This window comes from Chelonus insularis, unplaced genomic scaffold (assembly GCF_013357705.1).
Source record: "Chelonus insularis isolate UGA/USDA-ARS -01 unplaced genomic scaffold, ASM1335770v1 contig_406_pilon, whole genome shotgun sequence".
In the NCBI taxonomy this organism is placed as follows: Eukaryota; Metazoa; Arthropoda; class Insecta; order Hymenoptera; family Braconidae; genus Chelonus; species Chelonus insularis.
In genome coordinates, this window is record NW_023276563.1 from 884,008 (window position 1) to 899,494 (window position 15,487).

At 29.9% G+C, this 15,487-nt stretch overlaps 4 protein-coding genes and 1 long non-coding RNA gene across 6 annotated transcripts; 4 read left to right on the top strand and 1 right to left on the bottom strand.

Annotated features, from left to right (window-relative positions):
- Nucleotides 1-18: 18 nt before the first annotated feature.
- Nucleotides 19-1,152, top strand: LOC118069163 (U6 snRNA-associated Sm-like protein LSm8). Its single transcript, XM_035087078.1, has 4 exons — nt 19-396; nt 477-517; nt 673-800; nt 902-1,152. Exons 1-4 carry the CDS (start codon nt 366-368, stop codon nt 990-992), a joined length of 291 nt encoding a protein of 96 aa, XP_034942969.1. The 5' UTR covers nt 19-365; the 3' UTR covers nt 993-1,152.
- Nucleotides 1,153-1,562: 410 nt separating this feature from the next.
- On the bottom strand, nt 1,563-9,460 carry su(sable) (suppressor of sable). 2 transcript variants are annotated; one of them, XM_035087061.1, is made up of 3 exons: nt 8,230-9,460; nt 5,324-5,750; nt 1,563-5,249 (listed from the first exon to the last, which is right to left on the bottom strand). In XM_035087061.1, exons 1-3 carry the CDS (start codon nt 8,271-8,273, stop codon nt 1,956-1,958), a joined length of 3,765 nt encoding a protein of 1,254 aa, XP_034942952.1. In that variant the 5' UTR covers nt 8,274-9,460; the 3' UTR covers nt 1,563-1,955. The 2 variants fall into 2 exon arrangements, with proteins under 2 accessions (XP_034942952.1, XP_034942953.1); XM_035087062.1 differs by lacking the exon at nt 8,230-9,460 and adding an exon at nt 6,151-6,433.
- Nucleotides 9,461-10,126: 666 nt separating this feature from the next.
- Nucleotides 10,127-11,321, top strand: LOC118069235 (uncharacterized). Its single transcript, XR_004690596.1, has 3 exons — nt 10,127-10,183; nt 10,877-10,990; nt 11,083-11,321. It is a non-coding gene; the product is annotated as an uncharacterized lncRNA (long non-coding RNA).
- A 396-nt stretch (nt 11,322-11,717) lies between these two features.
- On the top strand, nt 11,718-12,668 carry LOC118069234 (uncharacterized). Its single transcript, XM_035087200.1, has 3 exons — nt 11,718-12,025; nt 12,111-12,236; nt 12,336-12,668. The coding sequence occupies exons 1-3, from the start codon at nt 11,977-11,979 to the stop codon at nt 12,614-12,616; spliced, it is 456 nt and encodes a 151-aa protein (XP_034943091.1). The 5' UTR covers nt 11,718-11,976; the 3' UTR covers nt 12,617-12,668.
- Nucleotides 12,669-12,915: 247 nt separating this feature from the next.
- On the top strand, nt 12,916-15,478 carry LOC118069197 (MATH and LRR domain-containing protein PFE0570w-like). Its single transcript, XM_035087147.1, has 2 exons — nt 12,916-13,094; nt 13,156-15,478. Exons 1-2 carry the CDS (start codon nt 13,000-13,002, stop codon nt 15,425-15,427), a joined length of 2,367 nt encoding a protein of 788 aa, XP_034943038.1. The 5' UTR covers nt 12,916-12,999; the 3' UTR covers nt 15,428-15,478.
- Nucleotides 15,479-15,487: the final 9 nt, after the last annotated feature.

Consider the following 15,487-nt stretch of genomic DNA (forward strand, 5'->3'; position numbering starts at 1 on the left):
AATCGTTTACTCCGAAAATCGCTGCAGCTCAATGCGAATCGAACCTAACCTATTCATACACAAACGAATCAGAGTAAGCGGTGTCTTAACGTTGTATAAAAATAACATTTAAAAATAAGCATTCAAAAGTTTGAAATAATAAAATAAACAAAAAATTTTTGAAATAGCTTACACTGGCGAATAATCAGTTTATTAATCATTTATATATTCTTGTAATAATATTATAAATTCATTGGTAATTTAATTGATAATATTGGAACCTTGTTTTATAAACTGTTAGGTTAGACAATTTCGTTTGTCTATTTATTTCTCAATTTCAAATTTCAATAAGGTTTTTTACATTTCAATTTTTTTTATATTATAAAATGGCTTCAGGATTGGAAAGCTACATCAATCGTATCCTTTTCAGAATAATTTAACAAATATTTTATCAATTTCAATAAAATCAAACCTTATAATCCTTAATAAATGATAAGATACTGTATCAATTATTACGTCTGATGGAAGAAATTTTATAGTAAGTTTCTGATGACATACTCTAAATTATAAATCTAATAAACAAAATCCAATAAACAACTTCAATTAATTAAATAAGTTCTTTATTAAGTATACAATTGTTACAAAATGTCATGATTGTTACATTATTCTAGTAATAAATATTTTTTTATCTAGGGAACTTTAAAAGGCTTTGATCAAACAATTAATTTAATTCTTGATGAATCACATGAGCGTGTATACAGTTTGACACAAGGAGTAGAACAAGTAGTTTTAGGTCTACATATTATCAGAGGAGATAATGTGTAAGTAATAATAAAATAGAGTCATTAATATCACATTCTCAATTACCCTATAAATATTCATTTCATTATACTAATTACTGATTTATTGCTTTGGTTTTTAGGGCAATCGTTGGAGAACTTGATGATGAATTAGACTCTCAATTGGACTTAGCATCGATAAGAGCTGAGCCACTTACATCTGTAATACATTAACACAGAATCATTCCATTAAATTACTATTGATAACTAAGAATAATTTACCAAAAAATTATCTACTTTTTCGTTACGACTATAAATTTATCGAATAATTGGCAGTGCTCTAATATGTAAATATTACATAGTATAGATAATAAATTAATAATATCTACTCAAATATAATAAATTTATATCATAAAATAATAAGTGATCAAATGGATTATAAAGATATCAAAAATATAATTATTTAAACAGATTTAATTGAATATATTTTTGCAAATATTAATATACATTTGGACAATTCTTTACATAAATCATATTATCTATTATTTACATTCTCAAGACGTAAAAAAATAAAATTCAAAACACTGAAGATAATTATTGATTGTTTTTATAAGAGAAAAAATCATTATTATATTTTAATTGTCTTTATAATTATATTTTCCTTTATGCAAAGTAAACAAAATTCATTACGATATTTACAAGTAAAAATTTACGTTAAATTTACTCGTTCCATTCTATTTTTAAATCATCATTCCTTTATTAAATAATATTATTTACAGTTGACGATTTAAAAAATAACGGGAATTCAAAAACAATTTTCCATTAATCTCCATCTTAATTTTGTAATAAATTGAAATTAAATATTATTATGATATAACTAGACTTTCGAGTCTAGAATAATATTGGAAGTTATACAAATATTTATTCTATAGCTTACAATTTATAAAAAATTATTAGATTAATAAATTCATAATTATTACTTCTATAAATATTCAAATTGAGCTTTTTCCTGCTCCAGAAATAAGTAAAGAATTTCGTTGCTGTCATTACTGACTATATTTAACTTAATTGAGTAAATTAATTCATTTCATCATTATAAATATTAACAAGATTTCAATTAATATTATACAAATGATCAATGTGACCTTTTTGTCATTATCTCACAGTATCACCACAAATTTTTTAAATAACTGAAATTTATTGAGGTGATCTATTACCTCTCGATCCTGCATTATTTCTATTTCTATTTCTCCGCCTAACTCGTCCTCCTCTTCTCACAGGGTTTGAATTACCCGTGGGCCAATCAAGATTATTTCCACCAAAGTTCATATTGTTCATATTATTCATATTATTTGGACCTCCAGGTCCAAAACCCATCATGGGTTCATTAGGTCCTGGCCCTGGACCAAAGTTTCCAAAATTACCTCCGGAGTAAGCTGGTCCCTCATTAAAGTTAGGTCCCATATCTCTATGATCATTAAAACCTAATCCAGGTGCTGGACCAAGTAAACCTGGGCCACCATTCCTCTGAACTCCATAACGGCCATCAAATCCCATTTGATTGGGTCCTAGTGGCGGACCATTCGGTCCTATGTTCGGAACATTACCTCCAATTCCTCCCATCGCCATTGGAGTCATATTAGGTGGTTGCATACTTCCTCCCAATATTGCTAAGGGTGCTATACCTCCCATCATCTGATTTTGGCCTAATGGCATACCTATACCACCTGGTCCTTGTATTCCAGGACCACCCATATTCATAGAAAGATCCTGCGATTGTTGTTGAGATGGTCCTAAATTTGTGGACATTATACTTGTTGATGTAATTACTTGAGTCGTTGGAATTGTCATTTCTAATGCTTTTCTTCGTGGATCTGTTCTGACTTGTGGCGGTGATTTTGGAGTATCCGGGATATTTTTAGCTGGAGGCGGTGACATTGGAGAATCTGCGACTTCTGATTGACTAAGTCGGAATATTTTTCGGAGTCTTGGATCATATTTTACAAGTGCATCATTTTTATTCAACTTCAAACCAGTGTAGTTAGGTCGAGGAATGTCTACAACGTATACTTTGTATGTTACAGGAGGATGAGAAGCTATGCTAGCATCAATCTCAGTGCATGGTACATGAGAAGGAGCAGGTTTAAATGGTAAACTTAACATCTGCCTCAAATCAACATCAGATCGTGTTGTATCTGAATATCCACTTCCGACTCTTAAATCAGTATCACCAAAGTCCTGTGGGAAGCGTTGCCGAAGGTCCATATCTTGTCTACGACGATCTTGATCAAGACTTCTAAGATCCGTGTCCATTGGCGAATCTGTAGAAATAATTCCTGATGAATAAATACTTGTTTCCAATCGAAGAGGTCTAGATTCTTTTTTAGAATCCGATCTACTTGGACTACTACATTTTGTATCTTCATTTCTCCGTTGTCTTGGATCCCTCGACATCCGAGGATCTCTCGAAACTGATCCAGATCCCATACTGAAAGATTTAGGACTAACACTACCATTTTCTGACTTAGATAATTTATCTAGGCCATGGTCAGATTCTTTACCTCTATCATCATTACTTGGTGGTGATTCTAATCCAGGGCTTTTTTTCAATGATGTTACATTGTGTGGTTTAATGGAAGAAAGTAATTTAGTCACCTCTGCACTGATATCAATCTTGCTGACATCTCCAATTTTATCAACAATTACTGCTGGCTGAGGAATACTTGCTGGCTGAGGTGTTGGAGGACTTTCTTTAGTAGGAGTATCTAAATCACTCTTTTCACTCTCATCTTTCAAATTATCTTTTATAACAATCTGTAAATTTCCTCCTTCATCATCGTCATCATCATCATTATCACCATCATCATCTGAATACCAGTCTTCTTGATTTCTTTCTAAATCTTCAACTGCACACTTATCATCAGCATTACCAATACTGTCTGTAGCAGCTCGTTGCTGCTGTTGAATACGTAAAAATAATTCTTGAGTTTTTTTCGGTAATTTCGGTAATAATTCTTGGTTATTAATATTATAAAGATCTGAACTACTTGATTTTTCAACGGAAGACTCTTTGTTTGTACTACTATCACCATTATCATTATTATTGACTTTATCTTTATCTTTTTCAGCCTCTTTATTTTTATCTTCTTCATCTGCTGGCACTGCTATCACAAGATCTGATTCGTCGTCATGATCACTTTCTTCATCAAATTTAGATTTTTCTAAATTCGCTGCTTCATTAGCTATGCTAAGTAATGACGATTTTGGACAATTGGCAATTAATTGTCTTAAATCTATATCTTTTGCTAAAGCAGCTAAATTCTTCTGTCCTTGTAGTTTTTCTTCATCACTTTTCGTACTATCATCTTTTTTTCCTTTTCCTTCGCCCTCAGCTGAAGGACTACCTTGAATTTCATTATAATATTCCATATTTGCAATACATTGCTGTAATAAAATATGTTGCTGAAGCTGTTGTTGAACAGCAAGACTCAAAGCAACATTGGGAAGATGAAGACCAAGTTGACTAACAGATTGGAGTAACATAATTTGTTCTAATGGCACTCTATCATCATCAGAGCCCCACCTTGTTTTCTTTCCAGCAACTTTTTTATCTTTTGTCGAATTTAATCTATTCTGTGCATTATCTAAATGATTCGTTGCATCGTCATCTTTCTCATTTGTTAAATTTTGTGGTGCTGGCAACGTTACATCAAAAAGACTGGGTATTTTCGCACTACTAGCATCCTGACCTTGAGCTAATTTTCTAGCTGTATTATTAATCATTAATAAAGCACCTTCTCTACTAAGTCTAGGAAATTCGCCTAATATTTCTTTAGGTGCTGTTTCCAAATGTTTCAATAAAATATTCTTCACTTGGTCATTTAAAGGCTCATGGGAAAATTTACAATTGTCTCCTTGAACACATTTTAAACCTGTATGAAAGAATTTACATGGAAAGTCATGATGCATATAAAGACATTTGTCTCTTTTAGCGCAACAATCCATTAAATAAAATTTACAAAGCTCCATTTTACGAGGTGGTAATGCATTGTGAGAAAATGGACAATCATCACCACGATGACATTTACCTTGCATATAATAAACACAAATTGAATCTGAATCTTGACCATGATCTTGATTTCGCCTTCCACTTCTATCGCTTCTCTGTGATCGTGATTTACTTTTTATCCCTCGCTCACTTTTCCCACTACGACGACTTGATGATCCTCGATTGTTTCGTTTCTCATCCCTATGTCGATCTCTGTTTCTTTCATCAGAATCTCTGGATCGTGATCTTGATCTGGAATCTCTATCATAACTATCCCTATCGCGGGATCGGTCACGTGATAAGTCTCGAGGTCGTTCTTCTCGATGCCTCAGTGATAGAGGTGGACTCTCATGAGCTTCTCGTCGTACTGGTGATGCTCCTCGGACGAAGAGCATCTCATCATCATCCTCATTAACATTTTCGTCGTCACTTAATTTTCGTTTCTAAAAATTCAATTAATCATCCCTTCGTTAAAGAGAGTTTATAAAAATTTTGAACTAATAATCAACTAACTAACCTTCTGATCTTTATTACGATCGTCATCACGATCTCGTTCTTCTTTTTCATCTCTAATTCTCTTTTTATTCCTAGAGCTTCGAGAACTTTTACTGCTACTACTACTTTTCGATTTACTGTCTTTGTTATCTTTAGATTTATTTTCGTCAAGAACAGCTTTTATCGCTTTCTCAACGTCTCCAGCCCAATCCTCGGAAGGATTTTTATATTTTCCAAATCTATCAACTTTACTACTAGAGCTACTATTTGTTGACGATTTACTTTTACTTTTACTAGACTTTGAATCTGATTTCTCTTTTGATGAATCAGACTTTGAAGACTCTTTTGAAGGCTCTGGAGGTTTGTCCTGCTTAACGGTGATAACCACTGGTTCATCATCTTCATCAGAAGGAATTTCTCCGTCCTCCAAATCATCATTATCTGCATTGCTGTTAAATAAAAAAAAATCTATCAAATTTCTAAATAAACCATTCAATTATTTATACATTCTTAGTTTGTGTTGATCAATAATACAACCAATGATGATGTTTATGTAACACTAGTTCTCAAATATTTTTCAATCAATAATTAATAAATAAACAAATTTTAGTAATATGAAAATTTCTGCTAATTTAATTGCAAAGTTTTATTTATCAATATTTCATATTTAATAAACAAAAATTTCAGTTAATTTTGTGAAATTGGAAACCCAACAATAACCAAAATGAATGCATTAAATATTGGCAAATAAAAATTTGAAAATATTTTGAGTCATAAAAATGACATAATATTTCAACTATTCATATGATTGATAATAATGATTTCTTCATCATATCAAGTGACATTCACCTTGTCATGAGCGAAAATATATGAATAATAAATAAAGTGTTTAATCAATGTAATTTAGGCAATTATTTTGGTAGTCAAGACAACAGCTGCCAGTGTTTTTGTAGAGAATATCAACGATTAAAAAAATAAATAAAGTCTGTTGTTAAGAATCGAGAACTACTATTCGTTTATCGTACTAATATTAGATTAATATCGTATTAATATTTAGAAATTTAAACAATTGTTTTTTCAATTTGTTATACTGCTCAGATAAATAAGCTGCGTTGATTTTAGACAGATTGAGACTATCTTTTTGATATCAAACACATACATGACTACTAGTCATTTTGAAAACGTTGATCTTTCTCGTCAAAATTTTCAATATCTGATGGCAAACAAAAGTGGATCGATAAAGAAAAAAGTACATTAATTAAATTCTGTAAGTTCATAGAAAAGTTCATCATCACAAAATGTTTAAGATTAGAAAAAATCACTTCACTTATATAAAAAAAAACAAATCTTTCAATAAATCATCAAATCTAATCATGGACTATTTTAAAGAGATAAAAAATAAATTTTCTAAGGCAATTATAAGTCACACCAAACATTCTCAATGAAGGAGTAAAAAAAGTAAACACAACACTAGCACCGAGGTCCAGTCTAAAACAATTACCCATTAATGGATATAAATTGAATGATTAAATAAATAATGATTGTAAAGAATTTCAAATATCTACTAAAATGAAATAATTAAAAAGATTAAATAATCAAAATGATTGAAAATAGAAATACTTTACCAGTTCTGTAGAACATCATCATTATTATCATAATCATTGCCATCATCATGCGCATCATAATGTTATCATCATGTATCATAATCATCATCATTGTTGCATTACCATCATGACTTTCAGGGTCATGTGATCATTAAATTGAAGCATAATTTTAAATTAAATTATAAATACTTAAATTCGTCTGTTAAAATTATCATAATTATTTAAATACAGTTGTCTGTCATTTTGATAAACAAATCATTACCTGTTACTTGTTTATCAAATATTTCATTAGATTATCGTTTTAAATTTGATGAATGTAACAATTGATGTTTGTTTACAGTCAATTATTGTCAAAGAGGTCAAAGTATATCAGAAACACATTGCGTGACTTTCTCTCGTCTTCTTTGTCATATATGTTTGTATATGTTCACGTGTTTCATGTGTGTATAATATCGCTATATTTGTTCAACCAATATATCTTTACACTATCATCAGTAACATATGTAAATTATTAACTTTACCCTTAGTCACGTCCGTCGTAATTAATATTACATACACTTGTTATTCGAGCTTTTTGAATTAATGTGGTATTCAACCACTAGTAAACAATAAAAAATAAATGTCTTGAAAAAAAATTTTTTAGAAATAAACATATTATACAAATCTATATGTCTCAAGAATTAGTAGAGTTAATAATTTTTAAATTACTCTATTTCTCTTTCTTGAAGCTCCCTAATGTTCTGTTTGTTTATATTGATTTTCAAATGCTGCTTATATATTGTTAAAATGAAATAAGTAAAAGCCAGCCAACTTGAACACTAAACCCGTTATGAAGCATGATTTCGTAATGTTAAAATTCCAAAGTGAATCTTACCAATTCAACTTTTATTCTTTTTTTACGATCGTCAAAAAAACTAAACTGAACTATAGAGAATGGCCTTGACCTAATCTGTCATCATCTGGCATATAAATAGAACACAAATAATTTTCTAGTCATGACGTGATGATGACTAATAGAAAAGATAAAAAAATTCAAATCAAATAAATAAAACAATCGAAAAAAAGAATACACATTAAAAAATCGATGTCTCCTTGGAAGGTGTCCTTACTCTCGCTGGCTGGCATTGAAGGGTCTGAACATTAGGGTATCTTCATGAAGAAAAATGGAGCTCCAACAATGACAAAAGCATAAGTAATGCCCTCGTCAAAAAACACGGTAATTTTTTTTTGTTAGAAAAAAAAATTCAAATTGTTCAACGCGTGGTTGTTTTTCGTATGACATAACAGTCGTTCATAAATTAGAGTAGAAAAAAATGAGGCAAACCTTTGGATCAGAGTCTCAGCCGCGCTGACACTTTCAAGTGCCATGTTCGATTACTCGACTCTGTTTAATACTTTTTAGCTGCTATTTTTCCACCGACCGAGCTATCTTTTACTGCCCTTTAAAAGTTTGAGAATTTTTTTTTCTCAATGTAATGATTTTTTTTTGTTACCAATATCTGCCACTACGAGCGTCTAGCTCGTTCGATTAATCGACCCGACACTCAAGCGCCCTTAAAATACTCGTGATATAAAAATATTAAATATCAAAAACTCGTTGCCCTGATTTGGAGTTGATGAGTCACGAAACAGGAATCCGGATGATTAGAAACCATCTATGGGAATATGAAATCCTTATCAGAATTGTTAACTGTTTAAAGTCTTCGTTCTGTCCTAATTTCCCCACCAACGTTCTCTATCTCTTTTTTAATATCGCAAGCCTGGGCTACAATTAGCTGTTTCTTACTTCTTTCTCACTCGTTTTTTGCGTATAAAATATTTTCTGGTACATTGATATCACTGTGAGCTTCGATAAATCGTAATTAAAGTATTTAATCGTGTCCCCTTTATCCTGGACCAACAACGTCATTCTGGTTGACGTGGCATGGCCGACCACCGATGTCAGCGAACGTTAATACGTCTGGGCTTGGCTACTTCCCGTGTGTGCGCGCCACAACAGCTTCCCCTCAAATCACGTGATCGATCGTTGATGTATATGTATGATATATCCTTGTGTCTACTGCTTGTCTTTGTCTGTATATGTCTTGTATGTGTCATGTAATTGCGCCCGCGCGTTTTTGTTGCAATTTCTAAGCCACTAAAATGCTTTTACTTCGTTGAAAACTCAATTTAACACGATTTTAAATATTTAATTAGAAATCAATGGCAACGAAATTTTCATCAAAATTCGTAATGACTACCTGGATACTTTCTCAATAATTTTGACCCTCCCTCCGATTAATGGCGTCTCGAGTGTACGAGTTACTTTCTTTACATCGGGTTCATTTAAAAATGTACGCGATAGAAAATATTAATTGGTCGTCTTTTGTCTTGTGTAGCTTTTATCAGGCAAAGATATATACGATCGGCGGTTTATCTTTGTTTTCTGGAGATACGATGGAGTTTCTTTTTACAATTGTTGATCGAAGTGAATCGTTAAAAAATTGAGTATAATCGATAAAGAGAAACTTCAAATATATTAACTAAACATGGCCACATCTGGAACTATTCTGAGCTCGTGTACGTAAGAAAGACAAGCAAGCGTCCCCTGAAATTGTGGGAGAAGTGGAAAGTCAAGTACTTTTGACCAATCAGAGACGAGTATTATGGGTCATGTGACTTTTCCCACTCCCAAAATTACTGTTTCTACTCACTACCTTTCTCTCTCAGATCCGGCGTCTCTTTACTTCCCCCTTCACTTCTGTTGACCTGCTGAAAAACCCAAGCGTTGGAAATGCGGGCTCGGAAACTGTAAAGGGAATATTACGTTAGTTTACTAAACGTTCTAAAAACATTGTCTTATGGAATTTACAATACCAACGCTATGTATTGTATAAGATTCGTATCTGATGACCTATGTTATTAGCAAGCAGACAATGGGATTTTTTTATATTGAATTTGCATATTACTTTCAATCCTAAATTCTTTTTTATCCTTTTTTTTATTCTTTATTCAATCCAATAAGCAACGTGAACTGTACTTTGTTTAGCTCAGCTCAACAGTTGTATTTATTTTATGAATCATTAAAAATAATGATCCGTCATGCAACTTTACATATTTATTATTGATTAATTTTTACTAAAAAAAAACTGATTTATAAATAATAAAAGGATAAAAAAATTTAGAAATAAATTCGAAACTGATTTGACACCAAAGATGAAAAATTTTAAATGAAGCTGAATATTTTATTAGCAATATGAAAAAATGAATTTAAATATTGACAAGCAATTGAATAATACGTAAGTATTTAACATTTTTTAAAAATAAAGATAAGAAACAGAAAAAAGATCTAATTATTTTTTCAACTTCGAACAGAAAAACTAGATAATAAAAATTATACATAGATAAAATTATTTTACGACGTAGGATTTGAAAGATGTTTCAAATTTTATTGCAGGAGGTGCGTCAGTAAATCCTTTCGAGAAAGTTCTCATAGAACCTTGAAGAATTAACTATTGTTTCTGGATTATGCCTAGCAAATTCGTGAGAAAATGATTTGCCAAAAAGCTAATCTTATAGTCAATGTTCTTGATTAATTTAATTACTTCCGAGATATTGAATTAGACAAAGTTGAATCGATGTTTTTTTTAAGGAATTTAACAACAGTATAATTAATTCATAGATAAATAAAAATTGACGTTCTACAACACGTATACAATAGTAAATAACGTCAGATGTAATGTGTTAATTATTATACTTATAATTTTAAATATGATTTAATTGAGTTGTTCATACTTAAAAATATCATCAAACATCATAGCTAATGAATGTTAAGCATAACTAACGTCTGAAATGAGTTTTAAATTTAACTATTATTTATTTAATACTATTTTATTAATTTTTTATTCTGGTATCAATTTCATGACCTTATTTTTTATCTTTAATAACAGCTGATGTTAAGCTACTAAACAAGAATATCATTAAACTTTCAGCAGAAGCACTTCAATGCCATAACTGCGCTTACTGTAATGAACTAGGAAATAATACCGAAGTAGAAAACTGTACTTTCATTTCGCCAATCTGTCAAAAAATTGAGTTTATATTATGTAAGTAAAATAAACATACATAAAAATCTTCATATTATTTTTATAGAGTTAATTATAAAGAAGAATTTACTTGAAGAAATTATTTCCACTAGCAAATGGCACTGAGGGCGTCATACTCCGCAGTTGCACAGGACAATATTTTGTATCAGAAGAACGAAGATATTTTCAGTATTCTATAAAAAATGATATTAAAGATGATGCACCTGTAAATACACTACATTATTATTTTTGTTCTAATAATTTATGTAATCAAGCTCAAAAGACTAAACTGAATCTACTACCAATTATGTCTGGATTATTTTCATTTACTATTCAATGGATGTTTAATTGAAATGGGAATTATTATTAATTAGTTTGAATAATTTTATTGTATAGAACACAATCAAATTTTGCTTTATCAATAAATTGTTTAGTAAGGTCGTTCTGTAATAATTCATATTTTTATAACATTTTTTTATATCGAGTTGAATGATAATCAATATTCATATTATTTTTGTAGAAAAATTCAGATTAATTAACCGTGTAGACATCCAATCAATTCAATATATATTTTTTTTTTTGAATTAAGAATATGCTTATGAGTTTCAAGCAAATAAAGTTTGTTATGGCCTATAATTATTGAGTCTGAACATTGGCATTAGATCGTTAACCTTTAATACTAAAGTTAATAATTACAAAACTTCTTTTCCAATTAATTAGTAGAAACTGTATCATTCACATGATGTAAAGTTTGCTAATTATTGGAATAACATTATTATTACCTTTGTACAAAAAAATTATGTACGTTATCAGTAGTTATTAACTGTGACTAGGATAATTACTAATAATTGATGTTTAAGGTGTCATTTTGTCTAGATTACGGTAGTTATGTAACAGTATAATTGTGATTTTTTACAGTTATCTAATACGCAGTTTATACGCAATGATTATTTCACCATCCACCATACATTTTCCTGATTGATGGAAATAATTTTCTATAAGCTATAATGAATTTATCACCGATTTCTAGTATAATATTGACAATCTTCATCACCAGTGAATTAATTTATTTGGAATATTTCAAATAATTGTTATATTTACAGCAGCAAAGAATATTACTATATTAAATAAAATATTGCAGGTGAGGCACTAATATGCTATCACTGTCGATATTGTGACGATATTTTTAAAGCCCCATATGTCATTGAAAGAGATTGCTCGAGTATGTTTGAAAATGCAGCGTGTGAAAAGGTCGTCTATGAATTGAGTAAGTTAAATGTAAACATTAAATACTTGAAGCTATATAAAAATCATCGGTTGTTTTCTAAATAAATTATTTATTAAATCGTTTGCTCCTTGCTTGTAGGTAATTCATCAAGAGGAGTGATCATCAGACGTTGTCAATTCCGAATTTTCCTTGCAAACACCTCCACTTCAGGTGCATATTTATCTGAAAATAAGAAATATCCTGTTGATTATATACAACAACATTATTTACAAGTTGATGTAAGGCAAAATACTTCAAGGGCTTATGTTAGCAGGATATCTGTTTTCCACTGCCAAACAAACTATTGCAATAGTACATCATCTACATCTGGATCATCATTAATAATACTTATATTCGTATTGACTTTTCTATTACTCTGACTCATTCTGATTTTGATATTTTTATTTTACTTTATTAGAGTCAACAAGTTAATATTTGTGGTTGAATTAGTTTTGTGGTTGAATTAGTTTCAAGTTAATTAGTTATACGTTTACTAAAGCCATAAAATTGAAATTCATAACATTTTGTTGAAATCTTCTAATCGATTATTGATTTTTAGTTCCACAAATTACTTTATTATTTCTTAAACAATCAATTGTGTAAAAAATTGAATCAATGGGTTATTAACTATTGTACAGACTTTGAGTTGAGATTTCATTTCGATTAGAAAAAGTTTCGTGATTGTTGCGATAGAAGTATTTACTAAAATAATACAAGATAATTATTATAAAAATAAATATGTAAGTTAGAGTATTTTAAAACCATGTTAAAACGATCTTTAAAATGTATAATTCTTAATAAGTTATTTTCTTGCCTTGTATTTTGTATTTTTTTACAAAGAATTCCATCAACTTTCACGTAAGTTAATCGATTTATTGTTTGAAATTCAAAAAACTTAATTAAAATACTTTTACTCCAGGGAAAATGTCAGTGAAGACTTTGATATTGAACCTGAACCAGTTGAAAAAGTTGATATATCTCCATATATTTATCCCTTGATATCATTTTTAAATTTATCAGGCATTGATGTTGCTCCAAAAAAAACAGGAAGAGATCTTAATTCCAAACTTACATCTTCTATAGAAACTAAGAATTTAACAGAAAGATTTGAAGAGGTAATAACAGAATCTTTCAATAAATATAAAGAAAAAGATTCTAATTTAAGCCAAGAAATAGAAAAATCATTAGGTCAAATTCAACCAAGATCCGAAATTTTAAAAGACGATGAAGAAAAGAATGGGAATTTTCTTATGAAATTACTTTTCAATTTTTATATCAAACCTATTTTAACTTTCTATAAACCTCTTTTGAATGAAGAGGTGAAATATTATAAAAATTTAATCAACGTGAATAAACAGTTCTCAAATGATACAGGCATTCTATCGAGTATTCTGAATGATGCTATAATAAATAACAATAATCATACAAATGAAGATTCTAAAATGACCATAATAATTAATGATTCAGAATTAAAAGACGCAAATCTTTCATTGAGAACAGTTACAAATTCTACTGACTTTGATACAGAAAATGATTCAGTGTTCCAAATGATTCCTAGGTGGGAAGAAATATTTCAGCTTACTATGAATGATGAAACAAAGGCATCAACTCCATCAAACGTAGAAATAACTACCGATAGGAATGCAGATAATCTTTTAAAAGCAGAAATATTTTTTAAGCCAGTAGAAATACCAACATCAACAGAGCTACCCAAGTTAAGTTTCACCAACAATACATCTATATTAGCATTGTTCAGACCTGGAGAAATACCCAGAATTAATATTAAAAAAGATCCTAATCCAGCGGTATCATTCAAAATCAAATTTCCATTAATTATAAATAATACTAATGAGAAAAATAATTCATATAATGACCATAACGGAGCATACATTTTCGATACAGCTATTGAAATTCCGGCATCGGATAATTCGGATTCTCTAACTCAAGAAGTTTATAATCCTATGATGAGCACTTCTGACTTACAAGTGTCCAATGAAACTTCAAGAATATTTCAAAATTCAAATGAATCTGATGCTGTCCGAACAAGAATCTTATATAGTGCTGAAGGTTCAATGATTCCAGGAATGCTTGAAATAACAACTACAACAACAGCGTTGCCGCCATTATCTCTTAAAACTGCACCCCGAGATCTTTATAAATCTAGAATGCAACCAACATTTAGTTCTCGATATTCAGCGAATTCAACAACTAATAAATCAGTTATTGAACCATCAACGACAGGAAATGGAACAGAAAATATTTCAACGACTGATGAATCATTAATGAATAAATCAATCAATAGCACACTGGTGCCTGATGACCAACAGGTTGAGAATGCAACGAAATCGAATTTTTTTGCTGAAGAATCGTTAACGAATTCAACAGTTGTTTCTACAAGTGAAGAAATGACTTTAGCTTCTTCAAGTGAAATACATAATGATACTAAGACAAAAAGTAGAATAAGAGATTTAAGAAAAAGAGAGCTACCAATCAGTGATCAATATGATGTAAATGATCGTCAAGAGCTAGCTTCATACTTTTATAATGGTAAGAAAATTCATGAGAGTTATTTGAATTATGCTAATTCTATTGATCATGAGCTTCCTCAAGATTTCGTTCAACATCAAGATAAACTGAGCGAAAGAACGGATTTGAGTTCTCTTGGAAATGAAGTAATATACCAGAAAAATCAGGAAAATTCCCAAATTGTAGAATCTGGCTATAATCTTCAGCAACAACCTACTCTAAATTTTGACTATTCATTTACAAATTCTAAATTAAAGAATAATGTTGAGAAAGAAGTGTCTCCACCAGAAAAAGAAACATCTACTGTGGTATCAGTTAAAAGTAACAGTAATGTAATGAATCGAAAAAATAAGAAGAATCAGAAAAATGTTTTGAATCGAAAAAAAGTCAATTCGAAAAGAAAAAATAACAGAAATAGTAAAATAAAGAAAAAAAATAGTAGATTAACCAAAGGAAAAGTGTATAGGAATTCAGAAACGGGAAAGAACAAAATAGCAAAAACATATTCAAGTTATAAAAATATAAAAGCTCGAAATAATACTAAGAAAAAGACTCGGAATAATAAGATAATAAAAAATAAAACAAAAATGTCTAATCAAGTTCGGAGTAAAAAGAGAAACACACACAAAAAAAATGATAATACTAGAATTAGGGATTTATATTGAGTTTATCAATTATTCTTTGTAATTTACAGTAATTAATTAATAAAATATTTAATATTTAAC